The following is a 27,976-nucleotide window of genomic DNA, read 5'->3' as shown; positions in this document are numbered from 1 at the left end:
CCTGCTGAGCCGTTTTGACTTTAGAACATAAAAGTCTCACTCAGATGATGGGAAGTTACTGATGAACTGAGATGTGGGACAATTCCACCTAGATGAGATGGGTTTCATTTTCATCAGTGTGTGTGGTTGTCTTCTGGTTTCTATGTCAAATCCGTTTTGCACATTGGAACACAAATGAACCACAACTCATTCAGGGAGAATGTACACTGTCCGCTCTGCTGTTACTAAAACATGGTTGCTGTTAGCGATTGCCTTTGACTGTAATTTTCTCTTTATCACACAGATACTGGATCCACAGGTGTGCTTAAACAAGCATCCAGGTTCAAACCACCCCTCTGGCAGACATGAGGAACAAAGGGTATGTTCTAACCTCTCCCATCACCATGCCCATCTATGACTGAGGAACCTGGCCAAAAAAACTTAAACAGTGGCAAAGCAACGTTTGGCCACATGTAACAGGTCAAAGCAAGTCAATCGTTATTCTCTGATATTTGTTTTTTGCTCACATATTGGTATTGATCTGATAAATTAAACTGGGTTGATATTAAGCGATATTTGTTTGTTTCTGGAGGCTGGTCATGTGGTGTTTGTTTGGTCATGTGACAGTGATGGTAATGCAGTGCGGAATTGTGGGAAATTTAGCTGAAGCAGAAAAACTTTTTATTCAACGTGTTGAAATTGAAATGAAGTACATATGATATAAACAATATTGGTACAGTAAGTATCAGTTATAAGTCACAATAGCAATATTAAAACTGGATATCGATATTGGCTTAAAGTTTCACATTGGTTGCATTTGGATTTGAAACATTATTGCGCACCAATAATGTTGCATTAAGGTCATATGTTTGAGCCTGGCTGAGCTCACATGAGCAGGATTTCCCCCACTAAGCCTGGAGGGCCACCAGACTTTACTTGCCCCACCCCTACCCCCACCACCAGGCTAAGCATTGTTTGTTTATTTGAAATAGAGCTGGCAAACTGTCCTAGCGCCCCCTACCAGTAGCAGGTTTTCTGGGGGAAACGCTGCCTGTAGATCATTTGAAATTTTCCACCTCAGCCTGCCTCATCTACAGCAGTTCACAGGGAACTTGAACTCTGGTCAGGTCCTTTAGATACTGGTCTCTAAAGAGGAAGATGTCCATTCTAGTTGCCTCCACATGACTCCATAGAGCATTAGCAGAGAAATGGAAGCACAAAGAACCAAATGAGAACAGGCAACAGTTTTCACAGCCATTGAGTTGTGGCCATGTCTTAAAGCTGACTGAAAACAGAAGATGTTTTTCTCCAATTTGATCTTAGCTGTCCCCAAATCCTGCCAAGATGGGAGACCGACTGCTGCTTCTTATGGCTCATGTTGTTAGCCAGGGCCAAACCTCAGTAGGATAGAGGTGGTGTTGAGTGTAGGTAGGTCCAGTAGTAAATTTGCACCAGGCGCATCCATCACCCCGGCCAGGGCACTGCCTCCGCCTTTTCCTTCAGCTGAGCTGAGCTACGTTTCTTCTTACACACGTTCTCTGGCACATAATTAATTCTGCCTCTCATATCTCTTCCTGTGTGTCAGCACCTCTGCTGCTTTATAGGCTCCTTCTGGAATGAACTGACAGGTCTGCTTTGAAATATCACCAAATTAAGACTGCTGGCATGTGTAAGCAACGCAAATAAACACAAAAATCCACAAATCAAACGGAGGGTGCCGCCGATGCCTCCTATTAAAACTTTGTCCACCCTGTGATCTGCAGAGGTTTGTTTTGTGGGCTGGAACGTTTGAACTGATTCCACATTCATCATGTCTGTGTTTCATTCAGCTTCTGCTTGCTGCTCATCACTGATGTGTTGGATGCTGGGTTCCTTCAGTCCTAAAACCGTCTGTCATTAATCCAGGTCAAAGTGGGTGTGTTCTGTCAGTTATAAACGTTTTCAGTGTGTTTACCGGCTTCCTGCTCGTTCATTCCAGTTGTTCTTAACAAAATTCACTCATTTTTGCTCCTCAAGCAGCTGGGAGGTTTGCCAAGAACTCAGTGTAATCCTTGGTCAGCAATATTGTCTGTCCATCTGTTAGGTTTCCATAGTGACAAACGTTTGTACACGCTTATGGGTGGGTGTAGTCTTATGGTGTTTTCAGACCGTATGGTTCAGTAGACTTGGCTTGGTCTGGGACCAAAATTACAATTTTTTTACATTTCACCTGATGTGGTTTGCTTTCATGCTGCACTGCATCAAATGAACCAAACCTGCCCCCCTACCCCCCAACCCCCCCGACTGTGGGGGCCCTGCACCAAGAACCACTGAAGGAAACGACTTGGAAACCTCTGAAAACTCTGAGCACACGTTTGTTTTTCGTAGTAATGGAGTTTAGCTGTGGTTGGATTTCTCTTTGACTTTGACTAAAGACAATGAGCCATTTCTCCCCTTGCTTTAGACTTGCGTGTTTGATTTGATTATGTTTACCCAGGATGCCATAAATTGTAGTCCACTTCCTGCTTTTGTCTCTGGTCCACTTGGTGTTCACATACACATTCAAACTGCACCAGAGTTCAACTTTTTTTAATTAATCAATTTTACTTAATAAAGCTGAAGGTTAAAAAACTTTCCATCTGCATGTGGATGGAACATGTGCATGTGAACATGTGCATGTGAAGGTGGCCATGTGCAGCTCTAGTTTGATCCTGTCGTATTTCCCTCACTTCCGTCTGGGTGAAGCTAAACACCGTGAACTGATGGAAATCACTGCAAGGAAATATGACAAGCTTTATTATAAGAGGTTTCACTTACAGATGGAAAAAATCCATGTACACACACAGTCCACTCAAGTCTGAGGCACAGCTTGGCAAACAGCTGTTCCTCTGTGTTTAAATTATCACCTGTCAACCTAAATTTAGCTTGCAAGAGCTAGAATGTAAATTTTCTGTTCAGCCATTGTGGAGAAATCACCCACCACACCTCCTTCCGCTGTCATCCATCATAAAGTAGTCCGTGTTGTCCAGCGATTAATTTTTCTCATTTTCAAAGCTCCTGTCAGGAAGCTCTGAAAATAGCTCTGGTTTTATACAGTTATGGACTGGGGGGGGGGGAAAGTTCAGTTATCTACTAGAGGTCATGACAAATTTGATTTGTGAGAATGCATTTTATCTTTATGTCTTGGATTACCAATAACAACATCTACTTGTTTTCGGCACAAGATTTTGTATTGTCCTTCAGTCTCAGAAGAAGCAGGCGTCACTAAAAGGCTGTAAAGCCTCTGAAAACCTTCATTTAGGTGAAGAAAACACCAAAATGTGCCTTTGTAATGAATTACTGTGATGCTGCACCAAACTCTGTACCAATCAGAGCTCCAATTGACTTGAATAATACAGGAGTGATGAATGTTGAAGCTACTTGTTTGTTGCTGTGTTGCCATTGATCATATAATTGCTCTAATGGGAATTACAGAAATATATTTGTCAAAATTAAAGTAAACTGAAGTTTAAAAAAAACTTCTGTTTTTTGTACTATGATGAGCTGGTTTTTAATCGCATCAAAAATTGTGTATTTCACAAACTGCAATGGATAAAAAAACGTTTGCACTTGAACTCTTTGATTCTTTTCTTTTGCAATCTGTTCTGCTAACCTGTTTATTTCCATCTGTTAATGCACAGACGATGTTGGCGGCAAACCTGCCCCCTCCATCCATTTCCTGCTTCCAATAAGTGGCCACACATTCATTCAACATGTTCCAATTTAAAAGGGCAAGAAAATAATTTGTTCTTTGATTAGCATGCAAGACTTTCAGATGGAGCACTACATCATCGTGCAAAAGAAAATGATTTATCCACTTAATTGATTTCTAGGGTTTCCAGCTCCTTCATGTATTTTTTTAAATGAAACTCAAGAGATGATTTTCATTCCATGAAGTGATTAAATAAACTAGAAAAAAGAAAATACTGCAGCTAAACCCTGTGAAGCAATATTCAGGGTCATTACCTTCAGACTCCATGGTCTTGTATAGTTTCATAATGCCGCCCTGACATGCTGCTGATGCCCAACCATAAAGGAGAATAATAAAAGACAGTAGCAATGCTTATGTCAAAAGGCAGACGTGGTGAGGTCGTCCCAGGCCACTGACATCGCCACGTAACTTCTCCTCATCCAGATACTTGACAGAGACTCCAGAACACATCCAGCATCAAACAGGCGTATAAACCTCCGTCCTTCACGCTGGGTCTTTCTTAATTGCTTTCTCATCATGGCCACTTAAGACGTGATCAGATGAGAGAGCGCAGAAGGACAGAGGAAATGCAGATTGGCATCAGCCTGGTCTGGAGCAGAACAGCTGCATTACAGAAACACCTGTCAGGCATTAAAGCCTCCACCCATTATTTTTCTGCAACATTAGCTTCTGATGGCTTTGTGTCTGCAGCATCAGGACGATGCAGAGTGTAGGAGAAGGGAAAAGGGTAAAAAATCCTCACAATGTCTTTGATTTTATTATGATTTAGTCTATTTTTAGTCTCTTTAGTTGCACAGCCGCAGGGGGGAAAAGAGGGTAAAAAAAAAACAATCTCTTTAGTTTAAGAGTTGTTCGGTGCTCTGACTTGTTCTATTTCTGGGTTTATGTAGTGTGAGAGGTGGAGCAGGTTCACTGTCATATGTCTTAGTGGGCTACTAATGTCACTTGGATCCTGCTCAACATTTTCCAACTTGAAGCCTTTGTATTAAATATGCACTATGCCGATGTTTTATTTCACAAATACATTAAACTAAGCAAACTCTTAATGGAGTTTCTTTGTCTAAAAAAATAATAGTTTTGAGTTTTGTTCATAATTAAAGTTGGGGATTGAAAATCAAATGGAAGTCCTTGATTCCATAAAAGGTTTGAAAATGTGATTAAAGTAAATTTTGGGAGGATTCTGCACTCCAAATGGCAAACCTAATCAGATTTTAAACTGGAAGCACTTAAAGCATCGAGCTGGTCGTATGCAAATTATTAGCTTTACCTTGCTACATAAAATGCATTTGAAACCTATTTATTACCTGAATACACAGTATGCTTAACACACAGGCTGGAAAGACAGTAAAAAGTTTTTTCTCACTCTCTGCAGTCAGGATGACCAGAATGATCTCTATTTGCTCAATGCTCAGATAATAGGGCATGTTTTATAGAAGTGCTTTTTTTAAGAATTTATTTCAAATTTAAAAGTTTTAACTTGCTAAAAGATTGTGACTGTAGATATTTAAACAATTTGGGAAAACTCAGACGATGATATGGTTTTTGCAATTCTAATTCTGTTGAGTTAAACTGAGGCAGGCATATGAGGGCATTTTCAAGGTGAATGTGTAAGGATTAGTTTTCTTTTCTGTGAGTTTATTTAGGTTTCTGTGTTCTGTGGAGTCTCTTGTTGTCCCGTCTACCCCTTGATTAGTTACACCAGTTCCTTGATTCCCCTGATTGTCTCCCTGTGTATTTAAACCCACCTGTGTTTCTTGTTGGGTTCTGGTCAAGTCTTGTCTAGTCTGTTGTTTTGTCTGCCCCCATCTGATGTTTTTCCAGTTGCTACCAGTTTTAGCCTTCCGCTCTTGTGCTGCCTGGATTATTGTGCTTGTTCTTCATTAATTTCATCATTTCTCTCTCTACAGCCTGGGTTCATCGCAACTTCCTCACCTCCTATAGCCACAAATCATGACAGAAAGAACGCTTCAGCATTTATTTGCTCAGTCCATGAAGTAAGCATAAACATTGAAGGAAACAGGTTTGTGGTGAGATGAAACTTTTGTGGTTCCAGAGTTCTGCCAAAGCCCCTGAACTAAAGCAGGCTGAAAACTAGACAAAGTTAATGGGCACTGTGGAAGTAGTTTAGTTTTGATGTGGGCTTAAAAGACACTCATAGAAGAAGTACATAAAAAACCAACTTACAGCTTGCAAATGCAGAAATAAACTACATGTGATCTGATGGAACTTAAATTAATGTTAGCCCATTGCATATTGTTACATTTGGAGAAAATCAGGATTTGATGGAACATTGATGGTTTACGGCTAATTTGTAAAACCTCATTTCAGCGTCTGATATGTGTTCAGAAGATGGTTGTCATGTTGCAGTTATTCTGTGTTTTGCCACAATTTTGTGAAAAAGGCTTTGAGATCACTAAGATTTGAAACCCCTGGTGTTCAGACAGCAGATGAAGAATTACGCTTATTATAAATAGTAGATTTTATAAAAACAAACTGCATAGTCACATATTTTTTTCACACTGGTCAACACCTTTTTATGAGCCTCCATGCATTGGGCAGTGACTTGATTTTGCAGCAACAGGCTCTGTGGTTCCAAACCCTCAGCCACACTACATGCCTGCCATGTAAGACCGGGGTTTCCGCCTGGTTAATGCACTGGTATGAATTATTAATTGTAATAAGTGAAGCTTCCAGGCTCTGTTCTTTATTGCGTCTTCCTTCACTGCTCTGTGGCATTAAAGAAATGGCAAAAGTGTCCCAGACAGATTGAGCCCATTAATAACAAAGCTCTGCTTTGGCTCTTTCAGGACTTCTGACCTCTCAGCTCAAATGGGCTTTTCAGTGTCTGGCTGTCTGGAATGTAAAGCATTAAACTTCTTCTCCAAACCTTGCACTAGATCTTCCTCTAGCTTCTTCATGTGAGGGCATCATCTCTGCTTTAATGCAAATATTTGTATCTAATAGAGACCCTATAAATAGAAACTAAGCATTGTGTTTGCTGTATTTAAATGTATAGATCAGTTTTCATCTACATTATCAGATTTGGTGTATTAAACGGAGGCCATTTTGATTCTTGTTTCTGTTGCTTTTTTAAAAAGAGGGAATTAGACTGTCTTGTTCTGTATTTATGGCCATTTGTCCTTTTAATTGGGCCACTGTCACATATTCTGTTGTCTCTAATGTTAAATGGGAAGTGGGCGAGAAGGCAGATAGAGCTCTTATAACTGTTTATGTACCAAACTTGATTACAGAGTCTACTAGAAAAGCATTTCTGGAGGGAAAATTGTAAGCTGGTAGTAAATTATTAAAGAATTTCAGCATACATTCTTCTAAACCTGGCTCATCTATTCCATGTTTTCTCATTTGTGGAAAATACTGTGAAAAATCTACTTATAAACTTAAATATTTTATTAAATGTATTGCTTAAATATATACTTCTGTGTGTAGAATGGGCATTTCTGTACATCCCACAACTGCCCTCTGACATACAGTTGCAAAATGAGGAATCATTCAGTATCATTAAGAAGAGTGTATAGATAGTTCTAGACTAGAGCATATCATCAGGGTGTCATGCATTCAACTCACAGAATGAGGATAATCAAGCACATCAGTTTGAAGATTTGCACTGTTTTTGACACAGCTCCTTTGTTTAACTGAACAAGAGCCCAACAGATGAGCAAGCAAGTCCAAGTGGTGAATTTCTGAACTACAGTGGATCCCCACACAAACCTCCATCTGCGGTTCAGTGTTCAGAAATAGTTTTTGTCTAACGTAACTGTAAATTATTCAGGAAATCCTGCCTCTTCAGGGATGTTTTTTGCAGAGCTTATCTAAATATTCAAAAGAAACTGCAGCTTGGGAAGCTGAACTACTTGCCGCGTTGCTGGGGTTGGCAAAGCAGCCAATCCAGGAGCACCATTTGTTTTCCTTGGCATTAATTGGCTGTACCTTTAAGAATGAATCTAATGGTGCGTTCAATCCGAACGAGTTCCGTGAGTCAAAAATGCGCCCAACACTTCAAGTTCGACACGTGTGACATTGAAAACTTCAAAACTTACAAGACTAAGATGATTTAGTTTACAAGACAGATAAGTACATTAGTGCTGGAAACCTGGAATTGATTTAGGGGAATATAATTGTTTCAATGTTAGCATTAAGCTGTCGCTAATGCGCTGATGGCAGAGTAGTGGGAGTGTCCCACTGCATATCAGCTAGGTGAACTATTGGTGATTTGAAAACAATGGCAGCCCACTGACCTCTGCTGTAATAAAAAGTGTCTGAGAGGAGACACAAAAAGACTAAACAAATTCTCACTGGAATGGAACTTCTAATCTTCATCCTAGAAATAGGCATTTTCTTTTTCAGGGTTAAAGGTTGCATTGGGATCTTAAAAAGAGTTAATGATTAAGGGCGGTAAGCCAATTACAAGTTGCTTACTTTTCATAAGAGGTTTTGTACTTTTCTTGCTTGCTCCCTCATCCTAAAGCACAGCTGACCACAATTTAAAACTCTATTGGTCTCTTTGTGCTCGACAGTTGCAAATACCTCAGAAAATCTCCTGAGGTCTGATTTTTGAATCCAATCCACTTGAAGAATCTTCTAGGTCCGATTGACAAATATACAAAAGCTAGAAACCAAACTGTGATTCCTACTGCAGTTTGGACCAGAGCAGCCAAACATCCACAGTCACTGTGTGCTGTTGTCCAAATCACATTTGGTCAGCAGAACTTGTCCCACGCTGAAACATGATGTCTTCAATTACAAGTGTTTGTTCCACAGGTAGTACGACCACTCAATGCATGTTAGCCATGCTGGCTATCAAGTACCAAGCTGGTGATCTAATATTAAAACAGACAGGGGCTCATAACAGGAAGGTCAGAGATTTGATTGCCGTCGCAGACGTCCCATCTATCAGCAGCTGTGTGTGCTGTCAGGATGTCCTTGAGTGAGACGCTGCTCCGCTCCTGTTCTCTTTACCGCCTGTCCCTCTGGATCAGTGTCAGTGGAATAATAGCTCTACAGACGGATGGTGGTTAGACATGGCAAACTGTGACTGACGTCAGTCCGTGTCGTTACATGACACAATATGAAAAGGATGGAATGTGTCAGAACTGGAAAAAGCTATCAATTTGTGAAAAAACAAGTTAGTCCCTGTGTCAGCATCTGTAATGCTGGGTTCCCAGTATGATCAATATTTCATAATCACCATGAAGGTGTGCTTGTATGTATGGACACAGAGTTGATGTTTGGGAGTTTTGTACCTGGCTCTTCGGCTATGCAATGCTGCCTTCTGCCACACAGCATTTCATGTCAGTTCAGACCTGCCAGTGAGACATTTTGTACTTTGAGAAGTCTGCTCAGTTCTCATCTCCCTTCAGGATTTCTCTTACTGAGCTGGATTCTTCTGGTTGAGTTTCAACCAACCAGTGAACAAATAGAAGGAGGAGTTGTGAATGATTCTTTTTTTCTTTTTGTAGAATTGTAGTTTGTCTATCCTTGTTTGGTAGTAGGATTGGAGGAAGTGAACAAAGCCATTCAGTCCATGTTGGGCACACTTCCAAATATTGAGCAACTAAAGGCGGAGCAAAAGGAATGTTTATGATCTGTCATTGTGAGACTTCTCCACATGGAGTTGTTTACTGCGCATGTCATTTCCTGTTAGCTTCATGAGTCCATGCTTCCAGAAAGCAGTCGTTTCTGAATATCCGAGGGTCCAGACTGTCTGCACGAAGCAAAATGTAGAACAAAGGCCTGGTTTTATCAGGAGTCTAAACTCAATCCCTAATGAGAATTTTTTCCTTCACTCTACAATGATGCACTCCTTTGTGTTGGTTGATTATATACTAAACGCCCAAGGAAACTTGCAGTGGGCAAGTTGAAGGGATATGAATGACACCAACACTTACTTCCTTATGGCTGTCAGTCTGAATCCTGTCTGATGGGCAGCGTTAAGTGAAGACGCCAAAACTGTATGATTTGTGATTCTGAAGGAAAAGGGTTTTACTATCTATCATAAAGTATTATGACAATGAGTTAATGCAGCACATCCTGAAGGGTGTTTTACTCTGTGCTACTACTTGGTGGCAACTGTGACATTATCCAGGCAGCCATGACAGCGATGATGATCATCAAGAAAGAGGATCCATTTTTCATCATGCACACTGGTGTCTTTACTCAAAGCAGAGCTGTCAGTGGGAATCAGGGGTTACCTGATGACTGGAAAAACTTTGAAAGTTTTTTGCATAACTTATTACCCCCTGCACATGCTGCCTCCTGCTGCAAGCCTACCCCCTTACCTGCAGCGACCCCCTGGTCTCCCTCACAGCTCCACAATCGTGAGCAATCTCCAGGACGTTCACACAGGCTGTCAGACCCCTGTGAACATCCTATCTGCATCAGCGGAAGCTGAGTGGGTTGGGAAAGAAGCATCTCCTCCTTTTGATGTAGTGTCTGAAGGCTGCATTTATATTGCACTGCAACTGATTAGAACTGGAAGGATGTCCCAAGGTTGCTGCATTACCAGCCAGTGAAGACAAACTGATAACAGCCTAATCTGACTGTCAGGGAGGTGAATCATAAAGCAGATATAACAGTTAACCCTGCAGTGTTTGTCATGAATTAGATGCTCATCATCTCCAGTGCACATTACTCAGCTTTAACCTCTGCTGGCCTGTTTAATATCTCCATGCGTCTCCCAGAGGCTCTTGGACAGGCCAGATATGAGATGACATAACAAGGTTTTCTCTCTGTGCACGGACATGTCCTTGGATGTTTGCTGTTCAAATCGGTTGCATCTTCCTGTCAGGTGGCAATCATGCAATGCTGTAAAAACTCTGATCCTTGCATTACTCTAGAGTGTTACCAAAATCAAATGTAATGCTTCTCTAATCCTAGGCACTGGTGCATTGCTCTTTGACCAAATCATCTGCACAAAGTTAGCTGCCTGAAGCAGATTAACAGCCTGAAATGTGCAGATGAAAAACTCTGCTGCATGGCCGGATTGACAAATACACATACTAGCCACATTAACTATGTTGTTTAAAGGAGCAGTTTGATGTGTTTTACAGACATAGTGTCATTTTATAGCACAATTAAGTAACTATATCATCTTAGATTGTTATAATAAGGCTGTATATATCAAAAATGACTTCAAAATTGGGTCTTAAGAAACTCCTGCTCTTTCTGAAACTCTGCCTTCAGGAAATCATCACAACATGGCTCCTCTATTAACCCTTTAACAATGTTCTTACTAGCGTTGCTCTGAAAGGTAGCTCAGTAGATGCACAGTTCCAGCAGGTGTTTGCTAATTGCTGTTAGCCAGTCTGAAGGAGATGAGAGGGAGAGGAGTGGGGGGGGAAAGGAGGCGGAAGTGGGAAGTTTGGAAACTGCAAGCTTAGCCCGGCCTGGAAGGCAGGCCTAGGTCTACCCAGTAGAGATGGGTCAGTCGCAAACGTTTCAGCTTTTAGAGTTTCAGCTTATGTTGAAGCACAGCGAGAGCCGTGCTTCAACATAAGGGGCAGGGCTACGAGCAGCACACCACATGAGAGGTGGACAGAGAGAGGACGAGAAGGAGAGGGAGAGAGAAACAAAGAGAGAGGGAGGAAACTGCCCCACCACATTTTTTACCTTTTGCTGCTCAGTTCTCACTCAGTACAAGCTCTCTGCTCACAGCAGAAATTTGCTTTGATTAGTATGGCGACCTTGTGGCCAATCACGTGTGAGCTTGTGAGGTCAAGTCATTATGTGAAATCATAGAGGGGGACAGCCAGGTGGGTCCATCCTAGTAGGGTGTGGAGGAGAGTTTGTTGGAAAAACCTGTAAGAGAAGTAGCATTTGGCTGGAGATTAAGGGTATTACACAATAAAAAATATTATTATAGGTCTGTTTGGTGGATTTGTTTGCAGTGATTTCTTCATTTGCTTTTGTTAATTAAAATTCTGATTAAAATGCTTTGCAAAAGTAAGAATGTGTGCTTTCATAACAGAGTACATAAAATTAAAGAAATAAAAAGCTTCTCTTGCAGGGAACAGTGACTGCAAAATGATTATATGAGGCTGCAGTTGACAATAAATTAAGATCCGTTTGGGAGCCGAAAGAACCGACTCTGTGAAAAGTACATTTCCATCGCTCCTACCCAGGTGTTTCACACAGTTAAATGGTTGCTACGGGAAACTCAGGGATTTTTCAATCAAGCATGAAAAGATTAAAGCAACACTCCAGGTTTGTTTATGACATTATGACATTATGGAAAGCTCAACAAAGTTGACTTTGAAATTTTATCGCAGTGTTAATGGAAAAGATTTTCTGGATTATAGTCCAAGTTCATTAATTTCCAATATAAAACCTCAAATATTTTCTAACAATCCATATTTTCTGTTTGATTGAAGTGACAGTCACATAGATATATCTGAAGCAGCTTTAGTAGCTGGTTGCTTCAAAAATCTTGTGGCAGTTTTTTTCTGTGGATTTGTCCTGTTTTGTGTCTACAGTTTTGTCATCTTGTCACTTGAATCCAGACAGACGCACAACAGAGAGCTCAGCGCTCTGCAGGGGGCACGCCATCTGCTGCACAACGATTTTCTGTTCCCTCTGAGGTTGAGAGCAGCGTTGCAGTTCTTTGACAGCAGAGTGGAGGAGAGCTGATCCGATAACTGAAGAATTCAAACATCTGAAGTGGCAAAAATTGTTTCTGTGGCACTTTCACATGAGGAAACTCGTCAATGGAGGGTGTGTCCCCATCTGTCAAACCAACTGTGCCTCTGAAAATGGCCTTTCGGTTTCCCCATTGGTTTCCTAATGTCTGCTCAATTTATTGACTTTGAAACTAATGGCTTCAGATGCAAGAGAAAATAACACAAGGTTTTCTAATGTATCACATTAAGTGATGTATTCAGCATTCCATCTTTATCTTAATTCGGTGCTTAAAATTTCACAAGTTGGAATTACGAAAATAAATTTGTTGATGGACACAGGCCAGTTTTGAAATAAGTCTCGTTTTTCAATAAAAGGTTTTTGCCCTAGGTTGAGGTGGTTTTTCAGCCATATCAAAATTTGTGTATTTCATAGAACTAAACTGTAAAAAACTTTTCCGCATCATGAGTATAAAGTGGTAACATACTGCTGGCCCCAGCGTGAAGCTGGCTCCAGACAGTTCAGCCAAAGTTGAGTTTTTCATGAAGTTCTTCTCTAAAATCGCTGGCTATAATTTCCCCAAATGCCGCATATGTAGACGCTCCCAAGTAGGCAGGGCTTGTAGCTCTAACGACTGAATAAGATGCGGACGTCTCCTCTGATTGATAGATTATGAGCGCTAGCACCATGTCTGAATTATGAAAATACACCACTATAACTCTTTGCATCAGTCAATACCATGATTTTTAATGACTTAATCACATGTGATTTTAATTCAATTACTTATTTATTGGAATCATAGAAATAGCAGAATTTATTGATTTTTTACATTAGCAGAATATGCACAAAGTTTTGTGCTGATGGAAATGCAGCTGCTGCTGCATGCTGACCCCTCCTGAGCCTGTCCTGCTCCGTACATCAGGCTTCAGAGATGATTTCAGCTGCAGGAAGAATTCAGAAAGACCTTTTCCTCCATCTCACCCCAACACGAGGAGCAGAAAGCGTTGGACAGCATGTCAGGGTAACCGAACAAACCCCACAGAGACAGGCTGTGGCAGAGAGTTCTGGGAATGGAGAACAGACATGACAGGTGGCGCCTGGAGGCCCAGTAACGCTGCCTGTCTGTCTGGAAGGCCAGAGCCAGGCCCCAGCAGAGATCTGGACGGCTGGTCGGGCAGCCGAGCCTCCTCTGTCCTCTGTGGAGTTCTCTCTGCTTCCAGGTGTTTTTACCTGATGTTCAGGGTTCTCTCAGATGTTAAAGCGGTCTCCTGTAACACACACACGCGCTCACGCAAACACACTCTGCATCATGCTTTTCACATGTCCTCTAACAAATCCTATTAGTGCACTTCACTCGAAAGCTAAAAACAGGCCTTCATACTTAATCCTGTTAGTTTTGACAGTGTACAGTGAAGATGTGGCATGAAGCACACAATCATATCAGCCTCATGGTGGAGGAAGTCAGATCTGCTGTCAGTAATGGATTAGATCTGATGTGTGACTGTCCAGAGCAGGTCAAAGCGCCTACTTCAAACCAGGTCATGTTTTTGGCTACCAAACCTCTGACTCAGTTTCCTATACAGCAGTGGTTCCCAAAGATTTTCTGGGCCCCCCTATGGATTACAATAAATTCCCCCTGAAAAAAGAAAAAAAAAATCAACTGGGCACACACATCGTTCAACCAGACATAAACCTATACACATATTTTGTTTTCTAACTCCACTGAAGCTTATTTCACACTTCAGGTTGAAACAAAGCAAACTACAAACCATCTTGACAGTGAAACACTTTCGTGTAACAGTTTTTTTTTCATTCATCCATACTGCTTCCCGCGACCCCCCTGCAATGGCACTGCGCCCCCCGTAGGGAGCGCGCCCCACACTTTAGTAACCACTGCTACAGGAACAAGAGAATTCTTGAATGCAGAATTCAAGGCCTTGTCCACAAACAGCTGGGTCTTTATAAAAATGAATATTTCCGCCTCATCTGTTGAAAGCATAATATACACACGAGGTCGGTTTCAGAAACATTTTCATCCACATGAACCTGCACAAATCTGTCCTGTAGTGTTGTTTTAAATGTTCCAAACCCATAGGGGGCAGTGCAGAGCAAAACTTTGTGAAAACAATTATGATCCCCAGGGGGGGCATGACAGAAAATAATTGAGAAACACTGCATTAAGTCAAGTGCCTTAGTAAAGTTACTAAAACACAAGGCGATGGCGTTTGGGAATCAGGTCAAAGTAAGTATGTGGATATTTACTTGCTTTATATACAGTATATCCACATTGGTTACTATTGGTGCATTATTGTGACTGTAATGTGCGGCACCATAAATCTCTGTTTTCTCATGTACAAACACAAATATGGAGTTTTATCAAATCTCCACTTTGGCCAAAGTTTTTAATAAATAATAGTTTTTAGTAATATAAAATGGAATCTTTGAGTGGATGAACGGCCAAAGAGCATACAAGTGTATTTGTTTTCCCAGATATCCTGCACCCTAGTTATATTTGTGTGAACCACACTATGCATATTCAATAATACAATCATGTTACATTTCTCTTTGATAATTGTTTCTTATCCTATTGTCTCTCATAAATGAATAAAGCTTTATGTATTTACTTTCGAATCTCCTTTTTATCTTATAAAATTCATTCAGTTAAATCTATCGATTACAGATGCACAGATCAGAGGTTTTGTTCTTGCTCTAGCCAGCTAAGGTAAACAAACACATTTCTCTGTTCCTGCAGAGTATGTTGGTCTTAAAAATGAACTAAATATGCTAATTAAAGAATAACCAAAATCCCAAAGACCATGCAGCAGTGCGGCAGGTTGCCTTTCTCTTCCTTTGCGTTCACATCAGGAGTCTCCAGCCCTGGAGAAGCACTGTGCTGTGACTTTTACATGGATTGCTCCCTACACCTGCATCAGAAAGCTGAATTATCAATTAGCTCTTCTGATTTACTTACACATTTGTCGGCGTTCCACTAAGTGGATGCATAATGCTTAATTTAAATGTAGACCAGCTGTTCCAGCCCAGAGAGACACTGATAGCTATGTGAAGCTATTTCAGGAGCAGATCTGTGTTTGTGTCTATTTTCTGAATTAGGAGCACAAGCAAACTCAGGTCTGCTAACATTCAGCACCTGCAGATACAGGAGCTGTGAGCAGTTGCTCCTCGAATAATATCTTTTTGAACATCTTGTTTATCCGAACATCTTGGAGAAGTGTTTTCTGCTGTTTGTGTTCACTCTTTCTCCTCCACTATGAAGCCAAGCTCTTCATCCTGGGTCTTCTTTACTGAGCAGTCCTGACAGAGAATGGAGTTTTCTGGATTTTACGTTATTTAAATTAAAAGATTTCTGAGATATTCAAATACATTCTGCTTCCTGTACTCTATGAAACTGTACAGCAGATCATGACAAATTCATCAACGGGTGCATGATAATTATTGGCCCGATATAAAGAAAGTGTGACTTCATTCTTATCTGTCTGACATCATAACAAATTACCTTAACTTCTCCCTTCTGCATGGACACAGATCAGCAACACAAAGGAATGAGTGTCTGACTTCTGTCATGGGTTGAGTTCTGCTTGTGTCGGCTGTTTCCAAAGAGCTTTGGAAGATTCATTTTCACATCAGAGGCAGAGCTTGGTCTTAGCAGACGGTCTTAGCAGTGTGAGCCAGTTCTGTTACTGGCTAACATCTAGAGTCTGTGTGAAGGTCACCATAGCGACTGCTGTTTGTAGTCTCTGCCCTAAGAAAGAAGCTAATCTCATTCAGGAGCTGATCTGTTTGGTTTTATGTTCAAGATGATGGTTTTTAAAAGAGCTCATTTATTTATTTATTTATTTATTTATTTATTTATTTATTTATTTATTTTTACCTGAGATGAATCAAACAAACTGACAGGTACAGAGTAAACATAAAGTTCATATTACATGTTATTCCACAACATGATATATTTCTGACACAATATTGATATTTTATAAATATAGAGGAGCCATATGTTGTCTCCTTGAACATTTTTTTTGACATGAACCCAAACATAAAAATGATGCCCATTTTGTGAAACTTGGTCCTCTGATGTTTATTGCCTTTTATACTCTTCCATATTGTGTATTGCATGTGTTAGTATGAAGGGTGTGTAAAATGTATTGTTTTTATGTTTTGTATTTTTCATTGTTACAGAGTCAGAATCACTTTATTTAGATGCTTCACCATCAACCTTGAACACTTCAGTCTTTTTAGCAGATAGCAAAAAAAAAAAAAAAAGTCATTTGACAATTTTTTGTTTTTGAAATCTAATATTAAGTATTTTTTCTGGGTCTGCATGGAAAAGAATTGAATGAGAAATAAATCAGTAGGGCTGTATCTCCTTTCAAGTAAAGTTTTGAAGCTTTCAAATTAAACATTTAAAGTAATACAGTAGGTGCTGACATTCCTTGGCATCTGCTTGAATATTTTTTTGCCATGAAAGCAACAACTCAACGAACGCTTGCTGAAAATGGGTCAATAAATCAGCAGACGTTTGATGAATTAAGTGAAGGAAAGGAAAAGGCAATCCTTTAAAATGATAGATATCGGCACCGCATGGCTTTCGTCCCCATGATAGTTGTTCTGTCACACCAGCCAGCTGCTGTTCACAGGCGTAATTCTCCAGTTTGTGGTGAAACGAGCAGCATGAGGGCGGAGGTCTCCTGCTTTTCCTACAGCAGTAATACTTTAGTATTACCACATAGAGCATCATGGAAAAGACTAATGAGATCTCTGTTCTAGTTGTCTATTTCTAGCACTGCTGATCTGGGCTTCTTCAGCAGAGGACACACTGCTTGCATTGCATAATGTGGGACTCACCAAGCGCTTGAATGCATCCTCACCATAAACTGACACTTTAATTAATGAAGACTTTAAACTCCATGTTCCAGTTTTTAAAAACTAATTAAAATAGTAATTTTGTTTGCAAACAGCAATCATTTTCATTGCTTCAGTTATTATAAAAATGCCAGACAGCAGTTTAAATTTAAATCTTAACTACTCATCAGTCAATGCTTTCTAAGCACTAACTAAAGTGGGATTTTTTTTCTCTGCCTCATTTGCGCCAAAGTTGCAATAAAGACACAGTTCTGACCTAGTATCACATTTTTGAACACATACAGCAAATCAGAGAACAGACTAGGTTACAGGTAAAAAAAAAAACTGAAATTAATGGAAATAAATATCAACACATAAATTTAGGAAATATTTTGTGGAAAAGTCTTTTTTTAAAGACAACTTTCACACACCTCCTCCTTGGAGAAAGAAGGCACAAATTACTCTGGTGTGTTTTTGACCCAGTCTTTAAAAAATGTTGTTTTCAAGCTTCTACCTCACAGAGCAGCACTCTCTGTCAGCTCCCCCACTCAGTTCCTTCAGACTAGCCAGAAGCAGTTAGCAAACACCTGGTGGAACAGCAGAGCTCATCATATGAGCTACTTCTGAGTGCAAAGCTGGTTGACAGAGGAGCCATGTTGTGATGACTTCCTGAAGGCTGCGTTTCAGAAAGAACTGGAGTTTTTTAAAGAGACAGAGGTCCAATTTCAAGGCGTTAAATTGCAAAGTCAGATTTCTTTAAAATCATATTTGATATACAGTACACAGCATTTCTATAACAACTGAAGGTAACACAGTTACTTGATTGTGTTATAAAATGGCACTATGTGCCTGGAAAGCACACAATACTGCCGCTTTTGTGTCTCGTTATCCATTTGTGTCAAAACTCAAGGATGGACAATAATTATGGACTAACCAGCACACACTGAGCTAACAAGTTGTGCCCAGTTGGATTAACTGAGCCTGGATGCACTTGTTCCAAACAGGAACAGCCTGTCATTGTGGTCTGATGCTAATGACCCTTTTTAGCCTAAAGCTAAAAGCCTAAAGAGAGATGACAGAACCTGGATGAGAAGCCCAGGCTGGTTTAGAGACAGTCCAGCTAGAGACTCTCTCTCCTGTCCATGTTCAGTCCATCGTTAGAGTGTTTAGAATAAAAAGAGTTATAAAGTGTAGCAGTATACTGTCAAATCACAGCTTTGAATTCCAGAATGAAAGCTTGTCTCTCCCACTGTCAGCCTCTGAGTGGGACCTTGGTCACCATGACTGCAGTGGGAGGAGTTACAGTTCAGTTCAGCCCTGATTGCGAGCAAACAGTGGCAATGCTCAGAAAGAAAGACAGCCAGGGGAAAAATGGGAAAAATGTTCTGGGAAAGAATATAGTGAGTCTCACAGTACTAGACTGACACCTTATATGTCCGTCTGGTCTCCCTTCTAGTTATTTGTTACTCCTGCTTCCAGGAGTCTTGGAGACTCTACCTCCCTTATGAACCCAGTAGAGTGTTTTATCAGACATGTCACCAGCAGCTCCCATTCATTACGTCTGTGGATAACATTTCTACCATCTGATGCTAACACAGGTCTGACTAATGAAACGGCACTTCTGGTCATCTGCTAGGTCTTGTAGGTAATGTTCTTGTAAAATTGAGACAGTTTCAACACCAGGTGATTTCTTCTTCCTAGACAGCATTGGGAGACAGATTCACATCCTACAGTTGTGCTGTTTAAATAAAGTTGTATCACCATCTCATATTTTGTATGTAACTTGTTTAAATTTCTAAGAATAATCTTTTTTCATAATAAAATGAGGTCAAAACTGTGTTTAATTCCCATGTTCTCTGAGTGAATGGGCCTTCTGCAGGTACTCTGCTTTCCTCCCAGACTCATTTGTCACTAGTTGTTTTTTGGACAAAAAAAAACTTGCTACAGGAATTTGGAAAGTTGCTAAATATAGCAACAAGGTAGTTATGAATACGTTGGCAAGACCTTCTTTTTCCTGATGACTATGAAGGATTTTTTTTTTTTTTTTTTGTCTGGGGCTGGGGTTATTACAATGATGTATCTCCGCAAATTTCCATCAAAAAAACTTCCAGAAATTTCTTAGATTAATCTCATGATTTAAAAAACGAGAAAATATCTGATTTTGAAAAGACAAAAATTTGTAATTTTCGAAACATCCGAGTTGTTTCTAAATAAAATTCTGAGATTAATCTATTTTTTTCTAGAAAATATTAAAATTTTCCAAAAGAAAACAAATTGAGATTTAGAGAATTGAATCCTCTTTTCTTTTTTCTGTCTACAATGGCCTGTTGTATTTTCTGCGTTCATAGCTGTTAGTTTCACTTTAAGTTTGAGTGTGTGCATAAAATCCACTGTGTCTCTGTGCTGCTCTAGGATAAAGTTAACAGGATTAATTATCATTAGAAAATGAATGAATACATACTGTACATACACAGCATTTCCTGAATTGAATCATTTCTGCTTAGTTTGCATGTGGGGTTGTGGTGGGTAATTGTTAGGTTTTGTTTGTTTTAATTGATCCGTAGAGCACTTTGAGCTGTTTTTAGCATGAAGGATGCTTTATAAATAAAATTATTTGATTGATTGATGGAAAAATACTTTCTGCTTACTCTTTGCTTGCTCCTCACCATTGGTTGTAAAGCTTGTCAGAACTTTCCTTTTCCCTGTGTGATTGTTAAAAATATCCTCAAAAGAGGTTGTGGAAAATGCATAGTTAATGAAAATAAAACGCTTTATAATTGATAATTCTCTCGGGGCACCTTCTGGTGCTCCCTGGTAGGAACAGCTGTTCTAGTTGCAGCTCCTTGTCAGGGCAAAACACTCATTTGTGAGTGTGTAGGCATGTGTGTGTGTGTGGGGTGTGTGTGTGTGTGGGGGGGGGTATCATGTGAGTTATAAATGAGTCCTGAAGAACGTGGCGCATGCTATTCAATAGGGCGATGTACTACTTGCTGCTCAAACTCTTTGTCAAGCTAGAATTCTTTCACAGCATTTATAGCAATTCAATATTTTTCCATTATAAATGACTTTGACTATGCTGTTGCTTTTAAGGAAGCTTGTGTAACCTAACAGTTCTTAGACTGAAGATAAAGCCAGGTTCCGATTCTGGAACACTTCACTGCACCCTGCATTCATACCACTGAAGTTCTCCATGTTGTCGCCTTAAAACCTCAAAGAGTTTTTACATGAGACCAAAACACGGAAGGAATAATTGTGAAATGGAAAAAAATAATATTTTTCCTCAGCCTGCACAGATAATCTGGTTAAAGTTAAAGGAAAGGGTGATTGTTGGAGTCTGGGCAGAACTCACCTTCCAGCTGAAACAACATTATGTAAATAGCCAGAGCTGAAACAGACTAGCCTATATATAGATCCAACTGAATATGTGACAATACATAAAATTAAAAACTGATTTTTTCTTTCAATTACAAACCGCACCAGTACCAGCAAATTACATAAAATACATGATTTATTCTTAACTCTATGAAAACCAATTTACTGACAATAAGTTTACCATACAGATGTAAAATACAAACTAATTTAACATAAAAAAGCATGGATACTTTAACCGAGCTGTAGTGCAATAAGTTCACTTGAAGTAATAACTAACAGCAACCTTTAGCTACACAACCCTGACATTCTTGCCATCATTTCCTATGTTGAACATTTCCACATTTTGGATGCAACTCCCGAGATAGTATTTACTGAAGATGTGTCTAGTAATTTTTAAACATAAATGGTTTCAATAGCTGTTTTCTAACTGTTATATTTGTTGTTCCTTACTTATTATGTTTTCTATTGAAATTCACAATTATTCCTCTCAAAACATGTTCATTATTAATTCCACAGGCCGTCATCATTCCTGTGTTATCCCTATACCTGTCAAGTCTCCCATTTTTTCTGGGAAACTACTGTATTTTACATCACATCTGGTTGGTTTATTGACTTATTCAAGCAAGTCAAGATGAAACAGAAAGCATTTTTTTATTATTATTAAAGCAAACAAATGTACAGATGGACTTTGACTACTGACTTTATTCGTGTGCTTTTCTTCAGACACTGATGAAATCACAGAGGCTCTTCAAAATCCACATTGGGGAATAAATTAAAAATGTTTCCAGTCTCAGCAGACAAACATTCCCTGCACTTGTGCTCTATTTTGGACAGAGTTATCTAATTTAGTCTTAAGACAAATTAGAGAGCATCATTCTTTTTAATAGTTCTGTGACTCGTGTCACTCTCTGTTTTGACTTATGCATGTATACTTGTTACTAAGATGATACAGAATGAGTTGTGGACGGACATCTTTTAATTATGTCCTTCGACAATAATTAAAAGATTAATTACTCTTTTTATACTTCCTCTGAGACCCAGTTTACAAATCCCTTCAACCCAAATCCCACTGGGTTGAAGGGATTTGGTGCCCTCCGTTGGTTAATCTGCCAAATTACAGTCTAAATCAAAACGTTTTTCAGATGATTTGTGAGATTTAGAAGGGAAACGAGGGCAATCCTATGAAGGCTAATTTTAAAGACATACTGGAGGTTAAATGTTACCATAATATTAACAACACAGTGAACACCAGCTAATATTTAGCGGAGAATGAGTCTTTTGCAGGTCAAAGGATTGTTCCTGTTTCATTGCATGAAACAGAAACAATCCTGGAATCCAATCCCATAATTTGGACTATAATAGGGTTATTGGAAGTAGTTGGAAAAATATATATTTTGGCTAAAAGATGTCTGCTGGATAAAATGAGGTGTGTTTTGATATTATAGCTTAGATGTATTTCATAAGATATATTGTTTGACTTGGAAATACAACATGAATAGTGAATCACTACCTTTGACAAAGTAAAATGTTTATATTGATGTTTAGATATGAAACGGTTTCTTTCAACTTCCAGTTAAATTTAAAATATTCCCACATTTCACTTACATTTGTACTTTTTCAACCCTCTTTGCAACTCTGTGTCAACATTCATTTTCAAAACCAAACTGCATAAAGTCATTTATTCATTAAATAGGTGTAATATTCCCCTTATGTTCATGTTTTAATCTATATAAATTAGTCCGACAGCCTTCTTTTTTCTTCCTGAATTGGAGCAAGGTCACAGTTTTACACAGTGATGCTGTACATCAGATTAAATTTGATTCTCGGCTTGTCCAACATAAATAAACTGATGCAAGCAAAGTGGTGGTGGTGCATTTCCTCTGATCATCTCTAATGATGATCTAATGGCGCTGCAGTGTATTGCGGGCAAGTGTGGCTTAATCACTTGTAAAACTTGACTGAGTGTGTGTTAATAAACATTAGGCTGTCTCTCTTTCCCTGCTGATTAGTGGTTCATGTGCTCGCCTCTCTGCAGGCTGAAGACGCAGTCCTGAAGATTGATGGAGGGCCATGCTATTCAAACAGCAGGCACTGCTGAGACAGAAGCTCTTCGTTCTGGGCAGCCTCGTGATTGGAAGTGTCCTCTATCTTGTGGCCAGAGTTGGGACTTTGGATAGGTGAGTTATCACTGTGACATCAGAAACATGCATCACAGACTTAAGGGCATCTTGTAATATCTTAAATCTACCGTAGCTCTCCACGGGACGGGTTCTGTAAGCTGTCTTAATGGGAAAGAATTTATTCTGTACTTCGAGAGAGAAAATACTTCCTCTGAGACCCAGTTTACAGCAACACTTCCCCAAGGCAGGATCAGAAAGAACATGAAGGTCTAGTAGTTAAGAATGATTTTCTCTAACACCTTCAAATGTTGGCAGCCGACCAACAGGCCTTCAGCTGAAGCATTTTCTACATAAGTTCTGCGTAAACAGGTTTTGTGTAAAAGGCATGTTAGTTGACATGTATTGTTGGAAAACCAAGTCAAGTCTTAAAAAGTTCTTCCTCACTGTAGCTCCGAAATCAGACTTTAAACTACTTCTGTTAGTTTATATTTAACTGAATGTCATTGCACCAAAATGCATGAAAGACCTGTTATCAGTGTGGAATAAAATAATTATTCGCAGTGTGTTTACTTTTATTAGAAGTTTATTTAATATTAATCTTACAATGTTTAATCAGTTTATTATGTCTCACTCAGTCTTACAGAGTCATTGTTTCTCTTTTTAGGCTTCACAGTTTGCCTCAGTGTGTCAGAAGCTTAGCAACAGGCGATAAGTAAATAGTTGTCATACCTTGCAGAGTGACAGACCAGACTGACAGTAGAGCGATTATTATTAGGCACAGAATATTCTGTCTGAAACCCATTTTTAACTGAAGGTTGCATTTTTCTCTGTGTGTGTATTAATCTGATTAGCTCCTTGGGAATGTTGGTGATGACACTCTGTCTGTGGGAGAAGGACAATATACAGTATATATAGAGAGGTGATTCCTTTGTCTAGTTAGATCTCTTCGGAGTTCTCCATCTGCGCAGATGTGAAATAAAGCTGTGTTTTGTTCTTTCTCTTTAACAAAGTTTGGACTTTGTTAATTTTTCTCGCTCCACATCAGCATTCCAGACCAGAACAAGAAGACCTGAGTCTCCAGGTCTTCCGATTCTGGTCTGAACCAAACATGGAGAAGCAGCATGCAGTTTTCACTGAACAAATGTCTGGAAAAGTGCAAAAATTCAGAAAGACTGAGTTCCTTTAAATCAAGGCTTTAAGTCTCGGTTAACTGCTGGTTTTTCAACAGCGCAGAACCGGGCCTCCAATTCTGACATCCTCACTTCCAAAGCTATAAAATGCCACCTTTATCACACGTACCATTATCACTAAAGGAAGCAGCAAAATAACATCCAACAGAGACATAGAGACAGCAGGTGAAACAGGAGGAGCAACCATATTGGCTCTACTGCTAAGCTAGTGCAAATTTAACTAAGCCCTTACCATGCCAAAAATAAAAAAGCATGTGTAACACAAAAGGTTCGCAAAAAGTAAGGTGTAGCAACAGAAAACGTGTTTTAATATAGACTACTTATGTGTTAGAATTACTCAGTCAAGTCTCAGGGCAGAAAATATATGGAATCAAGAAAATCTCAAACACCAGCAAATCCATGAAGTGCAACAGCAACAACAGGAAGTAGAGCAATACGTCTCCATTCCTAGAGCAGCGGGAGTCAAAACTTCATGCTAAGGATTCCCAATGACTAGCTTCAACTTATAAATACATAGATTAACTCATGTCATTATCTTACAAATACTCGATGGAATACATTATTCTCTCTGGTGTCAGTTCAGAGCTGTTTCTGTAACACGTCAGCACATATGAAAAGCAAAGACTTCTGGCTTAAGTCACTCTGTCATTTAGTCAATTGTTCGCTTAGTACAGCATGCAGCTTATTATGTTACCAGATTGTGAAGCATTCTTTCCAACATCATTGGCATCAAGCTAGTCCTCAGTGGGTGATGCACTGCCTGAAGCCAAAGAGTTAAAATAATGAAATTGCATCATATATCTTAAGCTTATTTGAGAATGGTGTGGAATGAAAAACATTGTTCTGTTGAATGTATATATTTTTGTTTTTCAGGTTACAACCCATTTGCCCCATTGAGAGCAGATTTCACCCATCTGAGCCGGAGCAAATCCCTCTTCGTACGCTGCAGTTTAAACGCGGGCTGCTCCACGAACTACGCAAGGGCAATGCCTCCAAAGAGCAAATCCGCCTGCACAACCTGGTCCAGCAGCTGCCTCGGGCCATCATCATCGGCGTTCGCAAGGGGGGCACCCGCGCCCTGCTGGAAATGCTCAACCTGCACCCAGCCGTGGTCAAGGCTTCGCAGGAGATTCACTTCTTCGACAACGACAAAAACTACGCCCGTGGCATTGACTGGTACAGGGGCAAAATGCCCTTATCCCTCCCTCACCAGATCACCATTGAGAAGAGCCCTGCCTACTTCATCACAGAGGAGGTTCCCGAGCGCATCTTCAAGATGAACTCTTCCATCAAGCTGCTGATTATTGTCCGAGAGCCCACCACCAGAGCCGTGTCCGACTACACCCAAGTGCTTGAGGGCAAGGAGCGCAAGAACAAGACTTACCACAAGTTTGAAAATCTAGCCATTGACGCCAACACGTGTGAAGTGAACACCAAATACAAAGCCGTCCGCACCAGCATCTACACAAAACACCTGGAGCGCTGGCTCAAGTATTTCCCTGTGGAGCAGTTCCACATAGTGGACGGGGATCGGCTCATTACGGACCCGCTGCCGGAGCTGCAGCTGGTCGAGCGCTTCCTGAACCTCCCCTCCAGGATTAGTCAGTATAACCTGTACTTTAACGCCACCAGGGGATTTTACTGTCTGCGATTCAACATCATCTTCAACAAGTGCCTGGCCGGCAGCAAGGGCCGCATCCATCCTGAGGTGGACCCATCTGTAGTGACTAAGCTGCAGAAGTTCTTCCACCCTTTTAATCAGAAGTTTTACCAGGTCACTGGAAGAACATTTAACTGGCAATGAAATTTGTCTTTCATACAAAAAAAAGATTTAAAAAATGATCTCACAAGGTATGAACAGCACTTTGTTTAGTTTAATACAAGTATATTGTGACCAAATAATACTTGATGTAAGTTTGCTCTATGTGTGTAAAATGCAACACAATAGTTTGATGTTTTCAAGTCAGTTTACATGTCTGTCTGTGTTTCTCCTCCTAAAAAAAGAACATTTTCATGCAGTGTGTTTACAATTACTTGCAAAGTAAGAGTTAGAGAAGCATAACTTCTTGAGCTCTTCTAGATTTTGTCATGTCCCAACCTGTGAAATGAGTGAAATCTGAAAATGTTGGAGTGCATCTGTAATCAGAATCCTTTTTAAACCCCTGAACAGATTAAAGTGGAACTAATTATGCATAACAACCCTTATAGAGATCTGAGAACAAACAGCATTATGAGGCCCAATGGACACAGCAGACTAGTCAGGGAGAAAGCACTAGTGGAGTCCAAAGCAGAATTAGGTTTCAATAAAGAGAACCTAGGCTTTGAACATCTCAAATCTCTGTTCAATCTATCATCTGAATAAGGAGAGAGAACGGCCCAACTGCCGTCCTACCAAGACTACCAAGACCTGAACATTCACCTATACCAAGAAACCACGCAGGGAGAGCATTGGTCAGAGGAGCAGCCCAGGTAGATCTGGAGAAACTGCAAAGATCCAGAAATCAGGCGGGAGAATCTCTCATCCATTAGTTGTCAACTAAGGTCAGATCTGACCTCAATGAAACAGATGCAAGAAAGAAGTCATTGAATGAAAGCCATCAGAAGTTCAGTTAGACTCCCTGATATTAAACACTTGATTATCCACCCAGCAGTATGTTGCATATGATTTGCAGCATAGTGTATTATGCTGCAGTAATTGTGAAGCATTCTTTCTCCAGTCAGATAGCACTGATCTAAAAGTCGCAACAGTCTGAATGCAAAGCACTGTGGGTAAGATCACAACTACTGATATGCCTTCCTGGCAGATTTAGAACAGGGAATGAGATGGACGTCGGATTATCACTTGAAGTAAATAAGTTATTTGTTTTTATTTCAATGTAATTAAAAAGTAGCATACTGAAAATTATTTTTGCTTTTCAGTAGAAAAATACTTGGCATCCGTTAAACCCTTGTTCAAATTGCTGACCAGCTCTTTGGACATTTTCACTGGAGTTTTAGCAGTTTGGTTTTTTTTTAGCTCAGACTAAAATAAATTAAATCGGTCATGTTTTTATATCAAATACAATTTCTGATTTGAATCAATTTTGTATTTTGTAAAAGAAATTGCAAATGACAGCATATATTTTCAAAAACTTGCTTTTATTTTGGTCATTTCTTCTAGTAGTTGACCTGAATTCAAAGTCCAAACAAATACCAGCTATATGAAACACTATGGGGACACTCACTCGCTCTGATCTATGGAAGCACAAGGAGAGTATTGGTGAAAAAAATATGACAAATTAAATATTCATAAACAACTAACTTGATTAACCACATAAATAATCAAGCACAGCATATTTCAATTCGGAAGGTCTCCTTGCCATTACCCTATTTAACTCCCTCCACAGATTCTCTGTCAAATTCGAAATGGGACAGTGAAAATTACCTCAAAATCACAAGAAACGTGTTGGAAAAATAAAATGTAATTTCAGTTTATGTATATTATCCTGATTCACAATAAATTTCTCAATTCACTTTACAATAAAAACAATATTTTGCAGCAATCCCTCATAATGAGCATGCATGTTCTGACAGTGGGGAGCAGAACCTTCCTTTTATAGGACGGATCCTTTGCAGAACAAGAGGAGTGTGAGCATCCACTCGATCTGACACAAACAACAAATCCAGATTCCAATCCAACTGAAAACCTGTGACAAGATTTAAAAATTATTATTCAGACATTCTGAGTCCAAATATTTTTATCTTTTTCTTTTTCAAAGAAAAGACATTTAGTTTGAGAGCTTTGTTCTATAAAGCTCTCCGGGGGGGGGGATTCCCCCGGAGGAGCTGGAACAAGTGGCTGGGGAGAGGGAAGTCTGGGCCTCCCTTCTGAAGCTGCTACCCGACCCCGGATAAGCGGAAGAAAATGGATGGATGGATGAATGGATGGTTCTATAAAGCACTGACCCTGCAGAGCTGAATACACACGCACAACACAGTTTTCAGATTTTAGTTGTAAATAAAAATTGAGAAGAGTGTTTGATTTTCTTTATTCAGTAAAATGTTGTGTTGGTCTATCACATACAATCCCAACAAAACACACTGAAGTTACAAATCAA

At 39.7% G+C, this 27,976-nt stretch overlaps 1 protein-coding gene across 1 annotated transcript; it reads left to right on the top strand.

The window, feature by feature from the left end:
* The first annotated feature begins 279 nt into the window (after positions 1–279).
* On the top strand, positions 280–27,927 carry hs3st5 (heparan sulfate-glucosamine 3-sulfotransferase 5). The gene is made up of 3 exons (XM_005806024.2): positions 280–358; positions 22,605–22,746; positions 24,753–27,927. The coding sequence occupies exons 2-3, from the start codon at positions 22,640–22,642 to the stop codon at positions 25,681–25,683; spliced, it is 1,038 nt and encodes a 345-aa protein (XP_005806081.1). The 5' UTR covers positions 280–358; positions 22,605–22,639; the 3' UTR covers positions 25,684–27,927.
* Positions 27,928–27,976: the final 49 nt, after the last annotated feature.

The sequence above is a fragment of the Xiphophorus maculatus genome, chromosome 15 (genome assembly GCF_002775205.1).
Source record: "Xiphophorus maculatus strain JP 163 A chromosome 15, X_maculatus-5.0-male, whole genome shotgun sequence".
In the NCBI taxonomy this organism is placed as follows: domain Eukaryota; kingdom Metazoa; phylum Chordata; class Actinopteri; order Cyprinodontiformes; family Poeciliidae; genus Xiphophorus; species Xiphophorus maculatus.
The sequence above is the reverse complement of the archived record's forward strand: the minus strand, read 5'-3'. Positions and strand labels throughout refer to the sequence as shown.

Coding starts and splice junctions, on each gene's coding strand:
- hs3st5 (XM_005806024.2), top strand. CDS start 22,640: ATGCTATTCAAACAGCAGGCACTGCTGAGACAGAAGCTCTTCGTTCTG. Junction 22,747..24,752: donor AGAGTTGGGACTTTGGATAG/GTGAGTTATCAC, acceptor TTTGTTTTTCAG/GTTACAACCCATTTGCCCCA.